Source organism: Magnolia sinica, chromosome 17, assembly GCF_029962835.1.
Source record: "Magnolia sinica isolate HGM2019 chromosome 17, MsV1, whole genome shotgun sequence".
Lineage (NCBI taxonomy): Eukaryota > Viridiplantae > Streptophyta > Magnoliopsida > Magnoliales > Magnoliaceae > Magnolia > Magnolia sinica.
The window spans coordinates 7967041-7990380 of NC_080589.1; the positions used below are offsets into that span (position 1 = coordinate 7967041).

The 23340-nt window shown below is 36.8% G+C and overlaps 1 protein-coding gene across 3 annotated transcripts in view; it reads right to left on the bottom strand.

Moving 5' to 3' along the window:
• LOC131231947 (phosphoserine phosphatase, chloroplastic-like) overlaps window positions 1-23132 on the bottom strand; it is a 47410-nt gene extending 24278 nt beyond the window's left edge. The window contains exons 1-4 of one of the 3 annotated variants that reach the window (XM_058228366.1): window positions 22781-23132; window positions 4225-4454; window positions 3999-4131; window positions 3806-3913 (exon numbers count right to left, since the gene is read on the bottom strand). In XM_058228366.1, coding sequence (XP_058084349.1) covers window positions 3806-3913; window positions 3999-4131; window positions 4225-4324 — 341 coding nt within the window. In that variant the 5' untranslated portion in view covers window positions 4325-4454; window positions 22781-23132. Of the gene's footprint in view, window positions 1-3805; window positions 3914-3998; window positions 4132-4224; window positions 4698-22780 lie in introns of those variants that run through there. The other 2 variants (XM_058228365.1, XM_058228364.1) reach the window with 2 other exon arrangements.
• Window positions 23133-23340: the final 208 nt, after the last annotated feature.

Genomic DNA, 23340 nt, shown 5'->3' on the forward strand with positions numbered 1-23340 from the left:
GCAAAAATAAATAAATAAACGAAATATTAAAAAGCATGATAAATAATTACAACAAATTTATAAAAAATGAAATAAAAACAACTAAGATAGCAACATTAATTATGTGCAAATAAATATATATATATATATATATATATATGTTATAAACATCAAGTGAGAGAAACTCACATATTATAAAATAAAGTCTTTTTTTTTAAATTCTTCTCTTCCTTTTTCTTTCCTCTTATTTTTCTTTCTTCCTTTTTTTTTTCTCTTCACTCCTATCTTTACATGTATATCACGTAAATAGCTAAAGTTCCTCTCTCTCTCTCTCTCTCCTCACGTTACACACTGCATGTTGTTGCATCTTATCTCACAACAAAGTCCCTTACATATAGTATTCTTTATGCACACGTGAAGCAAAGAAGTTACACCTATTGCTTCCTTTTTCTCTTTCTTTTTAACCACGTTTTTTTATTATTATTTTTTTAACAAATGTTTTATACTTGCATGCAAGTCTGTACATGCATTGTGCATGTGCCACATGCATGTGCCACATGTATGCGCATGCCACACGTGTGATAAGTGTGTGTGCGTGTAGCATGTGTGAGAGGTGTGCATGCATGAAATAAGCGTACACGTGTCTAGTATTTGATGCATGAATTAACTTATAGTTGTGATGTATTCAATGGCACATAAATGGATGATGTAGATGGACGGACAAATCGATGTATACATAGATGGACGGATGGATGTATGGATAGATGGATGGATAAATGTACGGTTAGATGAGTTCATGTGTGATCGGGGGCTGGACTTCGTGATGTACCTGTAGATCGGTGGTGAGATGGACGGTTTGATGGTTGTATCATTGGATGAATGGTTAAATGCATGGTTAGATTTATTAGTTAACGAACAATTGAATTGGATATGTCCAAATCAATGGTTGAGATTGGACTAGTTGATCTTTTAGATCAATGGTCATATTGGACTAATTTGGTACATTGATCGATGGTTAAAATTGGATGGTTAAGATTAATTCAAGTTATTACAGTTTCTACCTTTAGATCTATCCTTTACCCTTTTTTTTTTTTAAAAAAAAAAAATCCAAAAATCCTAATTCTTGGAAAAAAAAAAAAAACCCAAATAGGGCATAGTATCCCTAATGGGGATTAATTGGACTAAATATAGGGTGCATCCATTAGTGTTTTGAAAACCTTATCCTATGACCCAAAAATAAAAATAGGTGTTTTTCTTCTCTTTCTTCTCCTTTTTTTTACTTTTTCTGTTATGCCTATTATAATCCAGTCTAACACTATTCTTTCCTCTCATTTTACTATTCTACCCCAACTCATTTAAATCAAATTAGTCAATGAAAATTTCATCTCTGGAAGTGTTAGATCCTTGTTGTTGCCTATAGTCAAGGATTGGGCCACCTTGAAGGCACCACGACGCCTCCGTCTTGGACAATGACACCCAAAAATATGGCAAATCTATTAAGAAAATGAAGAAATCCCAAGTATGAGACCTAGTAAGTTAAAGATCAAATGTTTTGTTTATATCAACTCGAATTTGTCTAAGGACATCCTTGCTCAGTCCTGGACATGTCTCCCACTCATACCCTCCTAAAATCACTCCTTTGTCTTTACACAACAATCTGAGGCTCATTTATGGAAACAAGACTTGAGTTTTGAGACTGCCAACAAGGGCCTTTAACAATTGATGTATACTTTAAAAAGATCATATCATTATTGGTTAGTTGACTGAATCTGATACCCATTCTATAATAAAAGATAAAATACTACATGTACTTTGGTGGACTTGGCGATGAGTATCTTATGTTCTCATCTCAGATACTACAAAGCACCTTTGCGAACCCTCACTAAGCTATGGCAACATCAACATGAAGCCTAAAGTTCTTATAGCAAGCAATTCATCTTCCCCAAGTACTCATGAGGTTATCATATAACTTCTTCATCTGGTTGTGGTCATGGATTGGAGGCAACAACAATCCTAATAGTGGTTGATATCATAAAAAATAAAAATAAAAAAACAACTTGGCTCCTCTTTTAGTGCTTGTGGAAAGCAACACAACTCTATAAAGTTCAAAATCATCCATTTTTGGAAGGCCGTAGTATGATGGCCGCCACCATTACCTTTACAATATGGGTTGTAATGGCCGTCACAACCTCTGTGACGACCATTACAGTCTCTCTCTCTCTTTTTAATTGAAAAAGAAAAAACTAAAAAACCTTTATCGGCCCTGTATGAACCATTACAAGGGTGTTATGGCCTTTACAGGGAGGGTATAACGGACCGTTACGGGGGCTGTAATGGCCATTACAAGCCAGTTTTTTCTGTAACGCCCATTACAACCCCATAACATGTAATGGTTGCCACTGTTAACTTTACATAATGGCCTTTATGGCCCCATAACAGCCGTTACAGCACACCATGTTGCCTGCCCAACACATGGGAAGCCGCCGACAGATGGGGAGTCATTGCTGTACAGGCAACCATCAGCATCAGGGCAATTTGGGTGGGCCACACCAAGGGAAACGGTTTGGAGGGTGAGCTTTGCCCTGTACACTCTTTCCAATCATGTGATCCACCTGAATCACAGATGCCGCTGATTTTTTAGCCCTAGGCCTAAGATAGGGTGACACAGTTGATGGTCAGGGTGGATTTCACATTAGCGCCATGATTGGGCCCACCCAAGCCGCCAATCCCTCTTCGAAAGTGATATGAACTAACTCATGTTTATTAAGATTAATTTCTAAGCTGGTTGGACGTCCAACTTCCTATTACAATTTTAGCACTAACCATAGTACCAGAAGCATCATGATTAGCCACAAAACCTTTCTCCTTTTCCCCAACCATTCCCCTGACCATGCCAAGCCTGAAAAAAGGTCACTATCAACCCTGACATAATCCACTCTATCCTAGACAGGCCAAAGCCTCCTGGCGTACTCCCAGTGCGTAAACATGTGATCCATAGATTCACCACTATGAAGACAAAAGGATGACATTTACTAGTCATCTTCTCAGTCTTCTCTCCTCTTTATGGATCTTCCACTATGCTTAGGTAATTTTTCATCACTTACAGTGGCATTGGAAACTGTGAAAATTCAGTTGTAACCTTAAAATGCTATTGAACTAAAACAAATCCCTTGAAAATTCAATTCATCAACTAGAATGAGACTTATCAGTGCCTGACCACATCAGACCATGGGAGATTGATGTTTTCCAAGAGTTAATAGGTAAATGTTGAAGAAGACTTTATAAATTAATTAATTAATTTATTTATTTATTTTTTTTAAAAACAAAACAAAACAAAAAAAAAAAAACTGATCTTTTGGAAAATATGAACTATACATTTAGTAGACCCAATAGGCAATGATTTTCTCAATGTTGTCAGAATTCTATCAGGAAATGTAGAAACAAAACCAGTGAGCATGAATTACCGCAAAATTAGTCCACTTCAAACAATTCTCTACAAGTCCACCGCTTGAAGTGCGGTTATGAAATTCACCTTTTTTCTTTCATGAAAACCAAATGGTTTCAAAAGATTTCCAAGAAATTGTGAATTGTTTGGTACTTTAAAACTAAAAGAAAAGGAAACAAGAAAAGTTGGGAAATATTTCGTATTAACTTCAAATTAAAGATGCAAAACAGTTCCCAAGTTTTGCCAAAAAATTCCAAATTGCAGTTAATTTACCAGCAAACCGAACATGTTTTAGCTGTCCCTTCAACTTCTAAATACATACAAAAAGGTAGCAATAAAAATACGAGATGTGCAAATCAATTTGTGACAAACAATATGCACCTGGGGGGTCTCTTCTCAAGAAAATCATGGAGCTGGGACAGCGAAGGGTTAAACAAAGAGAGTCTAGCTGCTAGAGCCTCCTCAAACGGAACAGATCCACTCATTGCCCTGGCAACACCCAAAAAAAAAAAATGATAAGAGTTCCCAAATAGCAATTAATCTATAAATATCAACAACCAGAAGAACATGGAACCTGGCAGTCCATTCTGCAACAGCTTTTCCAGCACCACAGAACTCTGCAAGTTCATCAATGCCTTCATCCAAGCACACAGTGCTATCCACATCAAAGCAGACGGCTTCAGCATTTCTCCAGATCTCAAGCACCTCTACAAGCAAGCAAAGCCCATCCAAAACAGTAAGAATCAGTGCTAGAAGTACAATGAAGATGATTACTAATATTGAAACGATTTGGATATAACCTTTTGTGGGTAGAGTGTTGTCAAAGCAAGTAGGAGCAGCAATGTCTTGAGGTTGAGCTGAGGGTATCACTGAGGTGAGAGGTTTGAATTGTCTCGTCATCCCAAGAGGAATTTATGCAAGTTCTTTGATAAACAAGGAAAGAAGATAGGGGGAAGGGGCGAGTGATGACGACTACAAGGTAGACGAGTTGGGGCGATGTGAGCGCTAATCAGCCCTGCCATTAAATTATCTGGTTCTAATCAAATAAGGAATGGTGTTCCCAACTTTAAATTAGCACGAAAGCATTGAATGCTCAAAAATAACAAAAGGAGAAGCTGAAACATAAAATGAAAGAACCCAAAATGCTAAGTGAAAAAGAAGGGAGTTTAGTTTTTTTTTTTTTGGGAGCCCCAGCCTCACTGCAAGTCAGGGGCATGCATCACCAGCTCAACCAACGGCTGGATGCATGGGTACAAACGCATTAAAAAAACCTATTAATGACAAAACCTCCTAAAATATAGGTGAATTGTATTAAATTTTAAATTTTAAATTTTAAAAAATAAAAAAATAAAAAAGCAAATTGCAAAACCACAAAAAATAACAATGCCCCAGCACAAAAAAAATCCAGTTATTGAGCTATGAACCACCCAAGAGGGATTTGCTGTTTCAGATCCTGCATAAATAGCTAACCACACTGACATGAGCGCATGGTGCACTCCATCTCTCCTCCACAATCAATAGACACTGTCATGGATCCTAATTGTCCAGCCTACAAGTCATAGTCCAAAAATCCCACTAATTAAATAAACTTAACCGTCAAATGTAATTTTCCAAAATTTGCCTATAACTTTATTCAACAGCCAAAAGTGGGTTATTGAACGTATGATATGATAATCTCTTCGGAGACATTTTTGGCGGTGGCCAACTGAAGAGGTGACCCATAAATCATACAGTCCAAGTGGAGAATAACATGAAGGGATCATGTCAAGCGAACATTTACAATTCACCTGTTCAGTGAAATACTATCAAATATTAACAATAGTCAAGAAATTATATGATGCTTGACCTAAGGTTATGCATGGAATGCTTGGGTTTCAAGTCTGAACCAGTGTTTTAAATAGCATATGCTGCGTAGCGTACCTTGGCCTTAACGCTACGTAGATCATGAAATCGCAACTAGCCTACGCTACATGCTAATCTAAATATGCTACACACTATGGAGCTTACACTACAAGTTATTTTTCACTAAAACAAAAACTAATCAATGTTTTCAATGATTTGTTGCATTTTTCTACTTTTTAAAATAAAAATTAGTTAATATTTTCAGAAATTTTAGTAAAATAATAAAAGTAACAATATGAAACCAGTTTGGTTGCTCTTTTAAAAAAAAAATTAAGATTGACAAAATTTATTAAAAGAAACACCAAGGGCGAAAAGAGAAACAAGAACGACTAGAAACAAACTAAAGAAAAACAAAAACAAGACCAAACAAAACATAACAAAGAGAAAACAAAAGCCAAGGTAGAGGAACCCATTAGGCCTACGACAACCCAAAGATAAAAGAAAGAATACAACAATAGATTGAGAAGCATAATGACCACTCCGCGATGTCCCTAGAGATCAAGCCCACCACCCGAGAGCTAGAAGAGGAGGAATTCTGAAAGCAATGGCTATTCTTTTCACTCCAAATGGCCCAAAAGACAGCCACGATAACCAAATGCCAGATTGCTTTGTGGTCCTTTCCAACACCTCCTCCGTGAGGCAAAAAGCAAACCCACAATAGCAAAAGGCATGACCCAAGAAGTGTGGAAAAGGGCCTAAATACACCCCATAAGCAAATGGGAAATGGACAAAAAGGTGATTGATAGATTCCACACTTTTCAAACATAGCAAATAGACGTTGAGTAGAACCATCCCTCTTTACTACATATTGTCCATAGTGGGGATTCTCCCCCTCGTGAGGAGCTAGACGAACACAAAAACCTTCGGAGGAGCTCCATAAGACCAAGAGAAATAAGGAAAGCGCTCTTCAAGCACTAGCGAGTCTTCAACTCTCGAGGAGGGACAAACGCTATTCAAAAGCTCCAGAAGTTGGAGGAGGTATGTTGTCTCAAAATTAGATAGATTTCTCTTATACGGAGGTCACTAGATCCCATAGCCCACGTCACAGGAACAGTTGACTACAAAAATGGACCTATCCAAAGCAACTCAAGCCAGGCTAGGGAAAATAGAGAGGAGAAGCCTATCTATGATCCAGCGATCAATCCAAAAACATATGCAAGACCCATACCAAGAGCAAAGGAACTCGTTCTTGTAAATGGGCCTCCAAATTAGCAATAGCTTTCCACACTCCGGAGGCTCTGTAAAGGGAGGAGGGTTTAGAAAACCAACTGCCATCACCGCTCCCATACTTGTCGACAATGATATCTTTCCACCAACTACCAACCTCCGAGCCAAAATGTCAGGTCCATTTAACAAGAAGCATTGAATTTATCACAGCCAAATCCCAAATACCGACACCCCGTCCAAGGTAGACTTGCAAACATCAGATTAGCTGAGAAGGTAGAACTTGTGACCATCGTAGGTCCCATTCCACAGAAAATCTCTCCTTAGCCTATATAGCCTTCAAAACAGACTTCTAGCAACGAGAGAGAGAGAGAGAGAGAGAGAGAGAGAGAGAGAGGAGGGAAGGTTTGAAAGGGCAACTTAATAAGGATTAGGCGTCCCTAGAGGGACAAGGTACAACACTTCTAGCAAGACAATATCTGCTCAAGTCGCTCAATAACCACAACCCATAGGTGTTTAGCAAGCTTCCCAATGCGAAGAGAAAGCCAAGATCCGAGGGGAAGGATCCTACCTTACAACCGAAAATTGCCAGTAATCAAGAAAGCGTGGAGAAAGATTGATGCCAAGCATTTCACTTTTGGAGAGATTAATCCTAAGACCAGAGATTGCCACAAAGCAATGAATGATTTTCCGTAGGTGTTCGAAAGATGTCTCCTTAGCATAACAGAAGAGGAGAGTATCATCCGTAAACTGAATGTGGGAAACTGAATGGGCCAGAATTCACCACATTAAACCCACTGAAGAGGCCAACCAACTCGCCTTTACCCAGCATCCTGTTAAGGCCTTCGACAGTAGTGGCAAAGAGGAAAGGGGAAAGCAGGTCACCCCATCTCAAACCTCTGAAAGATTGAAAGAAACATATCTAGAACAGAGAATTTAGCTACGAACAGTGTTCGAAGTATCAATGTCGCTACAAGTTTCGCTGACTGAGGATACAAAAACAATATCGACATCGTCGATAATATCACCGATAATCGGAAATGTGGGAAAACATTGGGGAAACTTGGTGGAATTTTTTAGTGAAACTTCAAGAGATGCTAAAATAAACATATTTACATATTTAGGAATACAAAATTGTAAAAAGAACGCATACATAATCAGTTTCTATTTAATAGGGGGCCTAAAACTATGTGATGTCGTAAGAAATCAGTTCAACAATCCCATCTATCCATCCAACCATCCCATTTATCCATCCAACAACCATCTAACTTTCTATCCAAACATCCATTAATATTTCAAAATATCGACATCACACACTATTTCATTGAGAAATCATCGACAACCGGAAAGAAAACGAAAGATTGTGGTCTCAATATTGCCCATGCCACAATAACAATAATATCACGATATTATCAAATTGGACACTGCATACAAGCATGCACCCATAAAAAATTGAAATGAAATTTTTCTAATAAACAAAATTTTGGCAATATTGATACATTGGCGATATTATCGAAATATCACCAATATGCTGGCGATACAAGCAATGTCTGGAATTTACATAGTCGAAAATATTGGCGATATTGATACATTGGCAATACAAGCGATACCTAGACTTTACACAATAAAAATATTGGCAAGATCGATACATTGGTTATAATTAGTGATACATCGCCGATACCTAGATTTTCTGATAATACTAGTGTTATTGGTCTCGCTACTAGTGTTATCGATATTATTGAGTTGGAGATACGGATAATATTGAGGATATTTCAATAATATTGGGGATACTTCGAACAATGGCTGAGGAGATGTAAACCCATATCCAATTACGCCATCTCAACCCAAAGCCAAGATGACCCAGCATATAGTCCACATAAATCCTACTCAACGTGGTCGAAGGCTTTCTCAATGTCTAGCTTACAAACCACTCCTGCCAACCCATTGACAAGAGTCAACGCGTTCATGAGCAATAAAAGCACAGTCGAGGATTTGCTGATTGGCCATCAAAGTTCTCATAGCCTTAGAAACAACCCCCAAAAGAGCAAGACAAAGCCTAGAGGTAAGGACTTTGTCCAGAATCTTATAGGGTCCCCCCAACCAGCTAATGGGCTAAAAATCCTTGAGATGAGCCGCACCTTCAATTTTCGGGATGAGAGCAATGCAGGAAGCTCCCATGACCTGAGGGAGCCAGCCCCGGCCATTAGAGAAGAAATTTGCGAAGAAATTAACTAAATCTTTTTTTATCACATCCTAGAAGACTTGGAAGAAGGCCAAAGAAAACCTTCTTTGTCGCATCCTTTTCTCACTTTCTTTATCTTTATAGCACGTATTGCGTAGCGTTCGACCCCCTATAACGTGGAGCGTAAGTTGTAAGATACTTTTATTTTAAATTTTAAAAAAAAAAAAAGGAAAATATGATAAATAGTAAGAATAAATGTAAACGAAAAAAAAAAAAAAAACAATGGACAACCATAACACAGAAAAATAGATTGACCTTGGGTGAAGGGCCACACCATAAAAACAATGGCCAATTGTAAGCTGCTTAAGCAAATCAAGCCTATCTAACCATCAAGTGGGCCACGCCATAGAAAATAATGCACAAACACCCAAACACACTTCCTTACATACATATATATAGGTATTCTATATCGGTATCGGTGGGTGTAACAGTGCCCACCGTTACCTATACGGATACGCCCAGTATCGGCCGATACGGGTTCCGTAACGATGCAATTTTTTTTTCGTCAAAAAATTATGAAAAAATATTCTAAATATTCCAAATATGTATTCATTTATAATTTGGAACGTGTTTATGGTGGTGTAACAGTCCACTCTTTGATGAGAAGTTGTATCGGACTGCCTGATGAATTTATGAACCTGACAACCTAATATTGGTTATAGATCTTTTATATTTAATTATCTAACTATATAATATCAATATGAATTAATTAGAATGAATCTAATACCAAAATATCTCATATTTGTAAGTATTGGCGTATTACATACCTTGTGACTTGTGTATATTTTATTTCAACATACAATCTAGGGACTTTTATGTCCAATTATATAATTCATATAATTTTTCCCAATAAATCTCAAGAAAAAATTTGAAATTATATTCGAGTAAATAATGTTGTCGATTTAGAGCTGATTTGGTTGACCATTTGATGCCCCAAATCAATGTTAAATTCATGATGCATTTGTTGTATATCCATGTTGTCCATCCTTTTTGCCAACTCATTTTAGGGCATGGTCCAAAAAATGAGGCAAATCCAAATCTTTGGTGGACCACACAGTATAGATTGAATTCCCACAATTAAAACTTCTATTATTATTATTTTATTTTATTATTTTTAAGCGACTTGTGTTTTCCTTGATCCAGGTCCATGCAACCTTATCAGTAGTTTCGATGGTAAATAAACATTACAGTGGGCCATAATAAGTTTTTAACAATGGGCATCAATCCTACTATGCGGTCCACTTGAGATCTCAATCTGCATCATTTTAAGGACCATGCCTTGAAATGATCAGGAAAAACTGATGGGTAGCATGGATATATAATACAACACATAAATCAAGGTGGGTCGCATGCAATAAAATAATGCAAGTAATTTTGCTTAAGATTCGACTCAAATAGAACATCGTTGGATTCACACCTGTGTAGAATCAGCAACTCTCCCCATACGAAAATGGAGTTATTAGATGCTCTGGCAAATTGGTGACCGCTATAGGTCATCAGCATATGAATTAGATACAATTTAGGAATTAAACCATCCTAAATTTTTACATACGATCCATCCAAGTTTTGCACCGAAATTTGAAAAGTGTGATTAGGGTAAATTATATGGCACGTGTACAATTTCTTAGTGCATGTGTATCAACCATCAACCTGCCAGAGTATCAAAGCTTTTCTCCAAATGAGAAAGCAAAAAAGTTGGTGAGACAAGCGCCAAACAGGACCCATGAGGGGAGAGAAGGAGAGAGATCCAACAGTTATGTAAAGAACGGAGAAGGAAGAGCAACTCCCTTGCATTGTTCCCCTCGGCGCATTTTAGACGAGGGCCTTCTCACTCACCTCATATTTCCAGCAGAGATCTGAAAAGGTGAGTACTTAAAAAAAAAAAGATAAAAAAATCTGAAAAAAAGAGAGAAAAACAAGTAAATCGTTCTTATTTCTTCTATTTTCTTCCAATTATATATTTTTATTGGATATTTTTTTCTCTTTTTCTTCTTTCATTATATCTATTCTGTTTTTGGTATCATTTTGTGGAGATTTTTTAATTTATTATTTTATTTTTTTAATTGGAGTTTTTTTTTTTTGGTTGAATTGTTTTTATGAAAGAACATAAATAATGAGATTGTTGGGGTTCCTCTGTTAGGGTACGTATATGACTATGGGCAGGTTTTGATTTGTGCAAGTTAGGCTGATGGTTATGGGATCTGGACTGTTTATATGATTGGTCACGCCATTGATCAGCCTGTGGTAAAATTTTCCTCGATTGGACAAATATTAACCGTTGGATTAGTGGGGTGCAAATTGACAGTTAAAAATGTTTTACAGAGTATAAGATGTAGACTGGATGGCTAGGAGCTTCTAGTCTGAGAATAACTAATGGGATGACCCATCGAGTGTGAAGCCCACCAGATCAATGGTCTGCGTCGATGAATAGTTGGCCTCACTATGTTTAAACTAGTGTTTTAAATAGCAACTAGCGTTCACTCCTATGAAGCGTGAGGTATAAACTACAAAGCGTGTAGTGCTCTAGCTACAGGCTACTCATACATTTTTTATTTAAGGTTGTTTGGTTGCACAAAATATCATGAAATTCACTAAATTAGATTTGACTATAATGAAATTTCATGATATCTAGTACAACCAAGCACAACGTAAAATAATACGAAAAAAAGGGCAAGGATTAATTATAACACGGTGTTGTAAATAGCGCCTGTAGCATAGCTGTAGCTTACGCTATGTAGCATATTGGACAAGGTATTCCACATCGGTAACAGTGGCTATAACGGCCACCGCCATTACCATTACAATACGGTCCATTACGGCCCTTTTAAATTTTTTGAATGAAATTGTTTCGAGACCATTACGGACCATTACGGGGTGTTTTTTCTGTAATCGCCTTTTTCGGCCATTTCAACCCCGTAAAGTGTAACAGTTATGGCCATTACCATTATATAATGGCAATTATCTAACCGTTTTGTTATACCATGGTAGTGTAGTTGCAATGCTACGTAGCACAACCAAATAGCATATTTCCCTCGTAACGTACATTACAAGGCCAAAACGTACGCTACACACAGTGTTGTCAAAATCCAACGATATTCTATTTTATTCGAATCTTAAGCAAAATGATTTGAATCCCACCCGATGAGGAGTCTCGAACACGAGACCTCCCGCTCTGAAACCAATTTGATGCAGGACAATTAACCACTTGCTCTAAAAGCTCGAACTGTTAGAGTATAGCGAATCAATCCCTTTATCTCATTGGCCAGGCCCCGCATCTCATGGGTTAAGACCTCGGCCGAACCCCCCTAATGGGCCCCATATCACATAGGTACCGCCTCACACAAGCTGCTTACCCCAAGTGTGCCCCTACATCCCACAGGCAACCCCACTTGAGCCAGGTGTGAAAATGCTCCCGCATTAGATATTTTCTTTGATGTTAAATCATTTTGCATTTTCTTATGATTCCTTCTTAATTGGTTGAAACATTAAATTGATATAATATTCAATAACGGTAACGGTAGCCATAATGGCCAGTCCAATGGTCGTTAGGATGTGGACCATAATGGCTGTTACAGTCCTGTAATTATCAAACATTTTTTTAAGGAAAAAAATGTATCAGCCCCATATCTACCCATCACGAGCTAATTTTAAATTGGATGCTATGGCCCCATATCATGTAACGCTCACCACTGTTACTACTACATTACAACCTTGAAGATCATAATGTAACTGCTTTTTAATACCAAGTGCATGACTTATCTAGATTTTTTTTAATAGATAGTTGCGATCATGTTGACCTACATATATTGCGGCAATGATGGTTAGAAATCAAAATATCTTTTTTACTTTGATCCATAGAATCAAGTGCTGCTTTTCCAATGTGATTCTATGCTCAAGAAAAGTAAAAAGGAATATAAATTATTAAATGATTCTTACATATTTTAAAGGTAAATTTATTGAATGAAAAAAGAGGGAAGAGGAGGGGGGGGGGACAAGAATCCTCTAACACTATCATAATATGGTGGCATTACTTGGTGCATATTGATGAGAAATGGATGACTGATGACTTTTGATTTTTTTTAATTTTTATTTATATTTTACATTTTTTTTCAAATTTAAAATAAAATAAAAAAATAAAATAAAAATAAAAAAAAAATCTTACAATTTACGATAATATTTGCAATTCTATATAATTCACCTCTTATTACGATTGTTATACGTAACGATTTCGACAACATTAGCTTCACTTTTTTATTAAAGAAACAAAGTTTAATGCTATTAGTTCAAGTGTTATTGTAAAATGGCGGTGACCTATCTTTCTCACACGTGGCAATGATGTAGAGCTATCCAGACCAAGGTATCCCGTATCGGTATCGGTTGGCGTAACGGTGCCCTCCGATACCGATACGGATACGTGGGTGTAACAACCCGTAACGGCGCAAAATTTTTTTTTTTGCCAAAAAAATATGAATTAAATCCGGAATATTCTAAGCATTCCAAATATGCATTCATTTATAAATTGGAACATGTTTATGGTGGTGTAACGGTCCACTCTTAGGTGAGAAGTTGTATCGGACTGTCTGATGAATTTATGAACCAGATAACCTGAATTTGACTACAAAATTCATATATTTAATTTTCTAACTATCTACAAAATTCATCACGAACACTCATATATTCAGGACCAAACACCACCTGTCGAGCTGCATCCAAAACATCATCTTTCTTCTTTTGCACAGCAGCACGTTTACCCTTCGACTCATCCAGACTAGCTTGCATTAAAAGCATTATCTCTTTCAGTACTTTAGTACATCCCGCAACTTGACCCTTTTGATGTGTCAAATGCGAGGTGTCCCAAAACGGTCACATATCAGCCGTAACGGCCGATACATAACAGTAACGGTGGTACCCGTTACACGATACGAGGCCGTATCGGCCGAGTCCCGATTTTGTACACCTAACGGCCGTTACTAGCAAAACGGTCGTTACTGACCCGTAACGGCTAGCCCGTAACGGTCATATTTTTTTGCCTTTTTAAGCTCCGTTTTTTTTTTCCTTTTTTCTTTTTTAACTATTTGCTTTCAAACTCTCACTCAATCCTTCAACTACTATTTTCAACCAATCTTGGCTTGGTATTTGAGATAAAAACACATTATATTACGAATTTTCTTAAATCGAAGCTTGGTGAGCCATTTTTCAGAAATTCGTCAAAAATAGGTATTTATACTTTTTTTAGCATGTTTTGCTGTTTTAATCATGCCATGTGATGTGTTAATCATAGTAGAACATGTTAATCTGCATTTTACAAATTTTGGGTGCCATTTTATATTTTTTTCTATATACGCATTAATTATGGCCCTTTTTTTTTAAATTCGAAAAATCATTTTTTAATGATTGTTTTGTTGTTTTAATCATGCCATGTGATGTGTTAATCATAGTAGAACATGTTAATATGTATTTTACAGATTTGGGGTGCCATTTTATTTTTTTTTCTATTTATGCATTAATTATGGTCCTCTTTTTAAATTGGAAAAATCATTTTTTAATGATTGTTTTGCTGTTTTAATCATGTCATGTGATGTGTTAATCATAGTAGAACATGTTAATGTGCATCTTACAGATTTGGGTTGCCATTTTATATTTTTTTTCTATTTTACGAATTAATTATGGCCCTTTTTTTTAAAATTCGAAAAATCATTTTTTAATAATTGTTTTGTTATTTTAATCATGCCATGTGATGTGTTAATCATAGTAGAACATGTTAATGTGCATTTTACAGATTTGGGGTGTCATTTTATATTTTTTTCTATTTACGCATTAATTATGGCCCTTTTATTTTAAATTCGAAAAATCATTTTTTAATGATTGTTTTGATGTTTTAATCATGCCATGTGATGTGTTAATCATAGTAAAACATGTTAATGTGCATTTTACAGATTTTAGGTGCCATTTTATATTTTTTTCTATTTACACATTAATTTTGGCCTTTTTTAAAAAATTTGAAAAATCATTTTGTAATGATTGTTTTGCTGTTTTAATCATGCCATGTGATGTGTTAATCATAGTAGAACATGTTAATGTGCATTTTATAGATTTGGGTTGCCATTTAATATTTTTTTATATTTTTTTCTATTTACGAATTAATTATGGCACTTTTTTTTAAAATTTGAAAAATCATTTTTTAATGATTGTTTTGTTGTTTTAATCATGCCATGTGATATGTTAATCATAGTAGAACATGTTAATCTGCATTTTACAGATTTGGGGTGCCATTTTATATTTTTTTATATTTTTTTCTATTTATGCATTAATTATGACCCTTTTTTAAAAAAAATCGAAAAATCATTTTTTAATGAATAGTTTGCTGATTTAATCATAAAATTTGATGTGTTAATTATAGTAGAACATGTTAATGTGCATTTTACAGATTTGTGGTGTCATTTTATAATTTTTTTCTATTTTCAAATTAGTGACTTTATGTTTTTATTTGCTTATATTGAACAGGTTTTGGAGCTTCTTAAGGTTTAGTTAGAACTTCGAACATAAAATCATCTTTATCAACATAGGTCATACACTCATACTCATATCTAATTATCTAGTATCTACCTAAACCTAAAGAAATGCCTGGGTCTGGCCAACAACAAATAAGTGAGGATATTGGATGGCAACATTGTGAGAGGGTTGGTGGTACTAGGCACCAAATGCAGTGCAAGTATTGTGATAGACTAAAGACTAGTGGAATTACCCGTCTCAAACAACATTTGACACATCGAAAGGGTCAAGTTGCGCCATGTAGTAGAGTACCGAAAGAGAAAATGCTTTTAATGCAAGCTAGTCTGGATGAGTCGAAGGGTAAACGTATTACTGTACAAAAGAAGAAAGATGATATTTTGGATGCAGCTCGACAGGAGGTGTTTGGTCCTGAATATATGAGCATTCGTGATGAAGATATTTTTGATTCTGACAAAGATTCAGATTGAGAATTAACTATAGTTTGGAGAGAGAGCTTGCGTCTAGCTCGTGAAAAGGAAGAACGTCGCCGCATGTTTGGCACGCACGGGTCAGTACGTGATACAGGGAGGGCAGTGGGAGTGCAACTGGAAGTGCAACTGCTTCTGCAGGTGGAGGTGGGGGGAGTAGGTCTGGCGGGTTACGACGTGTGTTTGGGAGCCGACGACAAACATCTTCACGTAATGCCCCTATACGTTTAAATGAAGAAGTAAATGAGCCTACGAGACCCTCTATTGATCCAATCCTGTTTAGGAAAGAATCAACTAAACAAAAGAAGATAAAACAAATGTGGAGTAAAACTTCCGTTGAAAAATTAGATAGAGCAGCAGCAAAGTTATTTATACATGCCAACATACCTCCTAACGTGGCCAATTCTCCATATTGGCAGGTGGTAATTGATGCAGCAGCAGAAGCAGGATGCACGATCATGTGTGATGGTTGGACTGGCCCAACCAGACGCAACATGATCAACTTCATGGTGTACTGCCACTTAGGAACTATATACCACAAGTCAATTGATGCCTCAGAGGCAACAAAAAATTCTACTTATATTAATGGACTAATGGATAAAGTTGTGGACAAGATTGGAGAGGAGAATATAATGCAGATTGTGACAGATAATGAAGCATCATATAAGCTTGCAGGACATATGTTGATGGATAAGAGAAAACATCTTTTTTGGTCACCATGTGTTGCATATTGTATTGATCTTATATTGGAAGATATTGGGAAGAAGAAAAATGTTAAGGAAATGGTCGAAAGGGCAAGAGAAGTGACAACGTTTATTTACAACCATAATCAAGTAGTCGCAATAATTGGAAAGTTCACGAAAGGACGAGAGTTGTTGAGGCCTACGGCGACTAGATTCGCAACAAACTTTATAACATTAGAGAGTTTATTCCAGCATAGGGGAGAGTTGAGTGAGATGTTCGCTTCCCGAGAATGGCTCAACACAAAACATGGGAAGAAGACATCAGGAACACCGGTTGAAGTTGCGAACACCATACGGGACAACAAATATTGGAAGAGGGTCAAGTCGATCCTAAAGGTGATGAAGCCACTAATGAGGGTACTCCATCTTGTTAAAACCGACGAAGCACCTACCATAGGCTTCCTATACGATGCCATGGATAAGGCAAAGTTGGCAATTCAACGTGATTGTAGAAGCTGGGAGTCTTATCGGAGGATGATCGACAGGAGATGGACAAGACAACTCCATCATAATCTTCATGCAGCAGGTTATTATCTAAATCCTAGGTATAGATATGCCCGATCATTTGTTGAGGATGATGAAGTTCGTGTCGGCCTAAAAAATATGATAAAGAGATTAGAGCCTGACTTAGATATGCAAATAAAGGCGTTGAATGAATTAGACACATTTGGAAATCACCTTGGTAGCTTTAGAGATGCTCTTGCACAGCATGCAGTATCTAGGTTGCAACCGGCCGAATGGTGGATTAATTTCGAAGAGAGTACGAAGGCTCTCCAAAAAATTGCAGTAAAAGTTTTAAGCCAGACAACATCTTCATCTAGCTGCGAAAGGAATTGGAGTTGTTTTGCGCTTATTTATTCAAAGAATAGGAATAGATTGCAGACTAGAACATTAGATAGACTTGTCTTCATGCACTACAATATAAAACTAAGAATGCAACGACATCATAGGAGCATTACAGCTGTCGATGTTGGAGACTATTGTCCAATAAACTTGTACAATATTTATGATGAGGATGACCCGCTTCTACCTTGGTTGGAAACAAGGGAAAAGCAAATTGAAGAGGATAGTGAAGAATTGAAAATTGATGACCCGGAAATACGTAAAGCGCAACAAGAGAGTCGTGCAAATGTGTTGGACCCGATAAGAGAGGTAGCGTTTATGCCAAGTATGGGTACGGCTCAAGATCAACAAAAGAGTACGAGCAGTGGTAGCGTGACCATGTCGGATGATGGTGACGATCACTCCTCTGCCCCTAGTGCTGGCACTTCTGGTGTTGCTCAGCGCCCTATACAACCGTCTAGAGATCGCGATGCCGATGAACATCGACAAGGTGGTACACGAGATCGGACTTATGAGTGTACCGAGTCACGATACAGCCAACAGGAGAAGGGTACATCTAGTGGTGCACGGGGTCCGGGAGGTCCGGAACATTAGCAGGCTCATGGTCTTAGTTATTATGATGAATATTCTTATGGTCAATTGGATTATGATTATGATGGTTATACTGAGCCTGTTCCATCACATTCATGTTGGAGTAGCCCTCCTGATCGATATCCATATAATTATAGATAACCAGATCTAAATCCAAGTTACTCATCACAGCAGACGCACTCTCAATCTCAAGATTCTCAACAACCTGAGCATGGGCACCAGTATGGCTATTCGACAGGCACTGGTGGATATCCTTACTCGAGGACAAAGTCGTTGCCTAGTCAAGATCAGTCATCATCTGGTTTCGTTGATCTAGTATTTCCTTCTGGCACTGGATATTATGGATATGCAGCACCTACACCTATTGGACAGCCTCAGCCTGATGGTGACGATGACGATGATGTGGAGGTCGAACAACCACAAAAAAGCAGATTTTCATTTTGGTGGTGACTTGTGATTATGAGTATCTATTTGTATTAAGGTAAGTATTTGCAGCAAACAGCTCACAGCAGTATTATTGCAAGAAGCCATGCAGTCATGCATACACTTGACACTGCCGAACTTGTATTTAAAATAGCTCCCCTGACAACCAATTATTTTTTAATATTCTTGACTTGAGGATGTTAGGTCATAGAAAGGAATCACACTATCACAGTCACGTGCACCACACTGCACAGGACCACAGGTATGTTCGAGAAATTCCTCAAAAATAATTGCAAACACCTAATGTAAGATATTTTCATATTACATTTATTCTAATATATCTATCATTGATAGTAGATAGTTAGAAAATTAAATATATGAATTTTGTTGTCAAATTCAGGTTATCTGGTTCATAAATTCATCAGACAGTCCACAACTTCTCACCAAAGAGTGGACCGTTACACCACCATAAACATGTTCTAATTTATAAATGAATTCATATTTGGAATGCTTAGAATATTCCGTATTTAATCCATATTTTTTTGGCAAAAAAAAATTTTGCGCCGTTACGGGCCGTGACGCCCCCGTATCCGTATCGGTTTTGGAGGTCACCGTTACGCCAACCGATACCGATATGGGACACCTTGGCCAAATGTTGTTTGAGACGGGTAATTCCACCAATCACTAGTCTATCACAATAATTGCACTTCATTTGGTGCCTAGTACCACCAACCCTCTCACAAGTTGTCATCCAATATCCTCACTTACTTGTTGGCCAGACCCAGACAGTTCTTTAGATTTAAGTAGATTCTAGATAATTAGACATACATTAGATATGAGTATCAGTGTATGACCTATGTCAATAAAGATGATTTTATATTCTAACTAAACCCTAAGAAGCTCCAAATCCTTTCCAATATAAGCAAATAAATACATAAAGTCACTAATTCGAAAATAGGAAAAAAAATTATAAAATGACACCACAAATCTGTAAAATGAACATTAACATGTTCTACTATAATCAACAAATAACACATCAAATTCTATGATTAAATCAACAAACCATTCATTAAAAAATGATTTTTGGAATTTTAAAAAAAGGGGCAAAATTAGTGCGTAAATAAAAAATATATATAAAAAAAATATAAAATGATACCACAAATCTGTAAAATGCACATTAACATGTTCTACTATGATTAACACATCATATTCTATGATTAAAGCAACAAACCATTCATTAAAAAATGATTTTTCAAATTTTTTTAAAAAAAGGCCAAAATTAGTGCGTAAATAAAAAAATATAAAAATATATAAAATGACACCACAAATCTGTGAAATGCACATTAACATATTCTACTATGATTAACACATCATATTCTATAATTAAAACAACAAACATTCAATAAAAAATGATTTTTCGAATTTAAAAAAAATGGGCCGAAATTAGTGTATAAATAGAAAAAAATATAAAAATATATAAAATGATACCACAAATCTGTAAAATGCACATTAACATGTTCTACTATAATTAATACATCATATTCTATGATTAAAACAACAAACCATTCATTAAAAAATGATTTTTCGAATTTTTTATAAAAAAAAGGCCGAAATTAGTGCATAAATAGAAAAAAATATAAAAATATATAAAATGACACCACAAATTTGTAAAATGCACATTAACATGTTCCACTATGATTAACACATCATATTCTATGATTAAAGCAGCAAAAAATTCATTAAAAAATAATTTTTTGAATTTTTTTAAAAAAAAAGGGCTAAAATTAGTACGTAAATAGAAAAAATATAAAAAAATATAAAATGACACCACAAATCTGTAAAATGCACATTAACATGTTCTACTATAATTAACACATCATATTCTATGATTAAAATAGCAAACCATTCATTAAAAAATGATTTTTCAAATTTAAAAAAAAATGGCCGAAATTAGTACGTAAATAGAAAAAAATATAAAATGACACCACAAATCTGTAAAATGCACATTAACATATTCTACTATGATTAACACATCATATTCTATGATTAAAACAGCAAAACATTCAATAAAAAGTATAAATACCTATTTTTGACGAATTTCTAAAAAATGGCCCACGCCCCACGGAGTTTCGCTTCAAGAAAATCCTTAATATAATGTGTTTTTATCTCAAATACTAAGCCAAGATTGGTCGAAAATAGTAATAGAAGGATTTAGTAAGAGTTTAGAAGAAAGTGGTTTCAAAAAAACTGAAAAAACTGAGCTTAAAAAGGAAAAAATATATATATGTGGCTGTTATTTGACCATTATGGGGCAGTAACGGCCGTTACGGTGCCGTTACGGTACCAAAATCGGGAGGTCGCCCGTTACGCCCTCGTATCGCGTAACGGGTACGACCGTTACCGTTACGTATCAGCCGTTACGGCCGAAACGTAACGGATACGGGACACTGTGATCCAGACTTTCCAAATAATGGGTCCTACTATAGATGGAAAATATTTGTACATCTCTACCCATATAAGAAAATCTTAACCATCTATAAATGGGCCTCTACGTGTACGATTGAGGAATCATGACTATTTGGAAATGGTATAGAACTGACATTATATAAAAATAATAATCTTTAACACGTCATGCCCTCTTTCAAAACCTAACTCTTGACGCACGGACCCCTCCGACCCCCAAGACCTAATTTCTTGATTTTGGCCGATCAATTGACCCTGGAAGGTCCATTTGCTGTATTTTCAAGAGCATTGGAGCTGAAATGAAGGGGAAAAAACCAGGTTTCCCCATTTTCACATACGTACGGCTATGAAGCTCAAATATGTGGTTTTTTTATTGATAGAATCTCCCATTGAGCTTGCTAAAGGTATGTTCTTGCCCCTAAATACCTAGTAACGAGTTCTTTTTCATTTTGGATGAAGATTTATGCTTTCTTTTGGGATTTTTTCAAAATTCTTTTAGGAGGCCGGTGCTATGCAATGTTGTAGGATAGGTCGTTTCGGATGAAAATTTATGGTGTGGTTTAGCCCCTAAATATCTAGTAGCGAGTTCCTTCCCCACTCCTTGCTCATCTACTTTTTTTTTTTGGGAAGGGTGCCTTAAAATGATCTATCAAAATAAATGGACAGCTTGCATAAAACATACATCACAATGGCCCCATAGAGGCCCTAAGGGCACCGTCCGTCTCTAGTTAGTCCTGATGGGCTAGCATTCAACGTGATGTACTAGTAGAGGCCACCTCGAATGAATGCATTGTATATCCACACTGTCTATCATTTTTGGTAGCTTTTTATAAAATATGGTCCCAAAAATAAAGAATATAGAGACTTTAGGTGCACCACGCCATAGGTAAAACAAACCTGGATGACAGGAAAAACCTTTTATGGCCCATAAAAGGTTTTTAATGGTATGTGCTGCCAATGCCTTTGTTACTGTCATGCTGAACACTTCAGGTATTAAACTTTTCAGAAGAAGTTGATGCAGGGTTGCTTGATCCAGTAGTGCCCAGTCACACAGCCACTGCTCATGCTTTTACATTTATCTCGATCCAATAGCAATGGAGGGCCACAAATTTTCACCTTGGCCGAATCCTCAAAATCAGATTTTTGGATGGTCGTAATGTGTCGTTGGTCGACATTTATTTATCAAATTTAGACCATCAACAATGTTTCATTTTGTCCACCATATAATTTGCTGGTCCAGAAAATATGAGGCTGGGTCTCTAGCATCCGTTTTGAGTTGATTAATTGTACATGGGGCCCAATCTTGTGGGGTCCAATCTTGCCATTGGAACTATTTGTATGGTTGGGCCCCATGGTGGATGAGAGTTGCATCAAAATCTCCCATTCAGATAATCCTAGCCATTCAAATTGGCTCCTGTTAAAGGTGTAACACAACTTGTGGATGCTGCATCTAATCTATGATCCAAGAACAATGTGATTCTTACTATGTTGATTACCTGCCACAAAAATGGGACCATGGTGCTCAACACACACACACACACACACACACACACATTTCCATACATGGATGGGCCAGATGGGCCAGAAAACACACATTCCATACATGGATGGGCCAGATGGGCCAGAAAACACACACACATTTCCATACATGGATGGGCCAGAATTTTTGCCCTAGACTCTCCATAATTCGGTTGCACCCTGTTCTCGGTTCCTATGATCCACTGATCTGCCATTAAAATGATGGTGACTTGTGCACCATTCACATTACATAGTTGTACGGGTGACGCAGACCGTCCAAATTACTGACCTAGTGGTGGATTGCTAGTATCATTCACCAATGTGATTATCCAGGACCAGTTCACACCGTTGGATGGATCTGATTTAGAGATCAAGACCATTCATCTAATTTAAATATTTGCACTCTCTCAATAGCCATATAATCGCTCTAAAGAAGTAGATGAAAACTTCAATCGAGAGAGAGAGAGAGAGAGAGAGAGAGACGAACTTGTCGGATGGGACGCGTATCGGGCCGAATGTATCTTCTCCTCCCTGCTGGATTTCTGAAAGAGTCTTGCAGGACTAACTGCCAGATTTCTGTGACAGAGGCCGGAAATCCTACAGGACTCGTGTCTTTTGCCAGGAAAGTTTGCCGGAGAGAGAGACAGAGAGAGCTTTAGAGATCAGATCTTCTTCATGGCTAGTGAAGGATTGATGAGGCGCCTCTATGAAGGGTCCATCGCAGGGCAGGACAGGACATGGAGATCGATGCAGGAAATCTAAGGGGCCGTTTGAATGTGGGCGCTCGATGGAGGATTTCTCGATGGAAGATGAAAGAGGGAAAAGATGAAAAGAGGGAAAAGAGGGCGCTCGATGTATTCGGGATGGATTTGGAAATCCTCTTTCAAATAAGACAACGTTTTGAAATCCGTATGTCGTGAGTTTTCCACTAAATAATAACACAAACTCAATTAACGGTCGTACATGCATGGGACCAATTTCTGGATGTTTAAATTATATTATATAATAAAAATTATAAATATTTACCATTAACAACTAGACCGATTA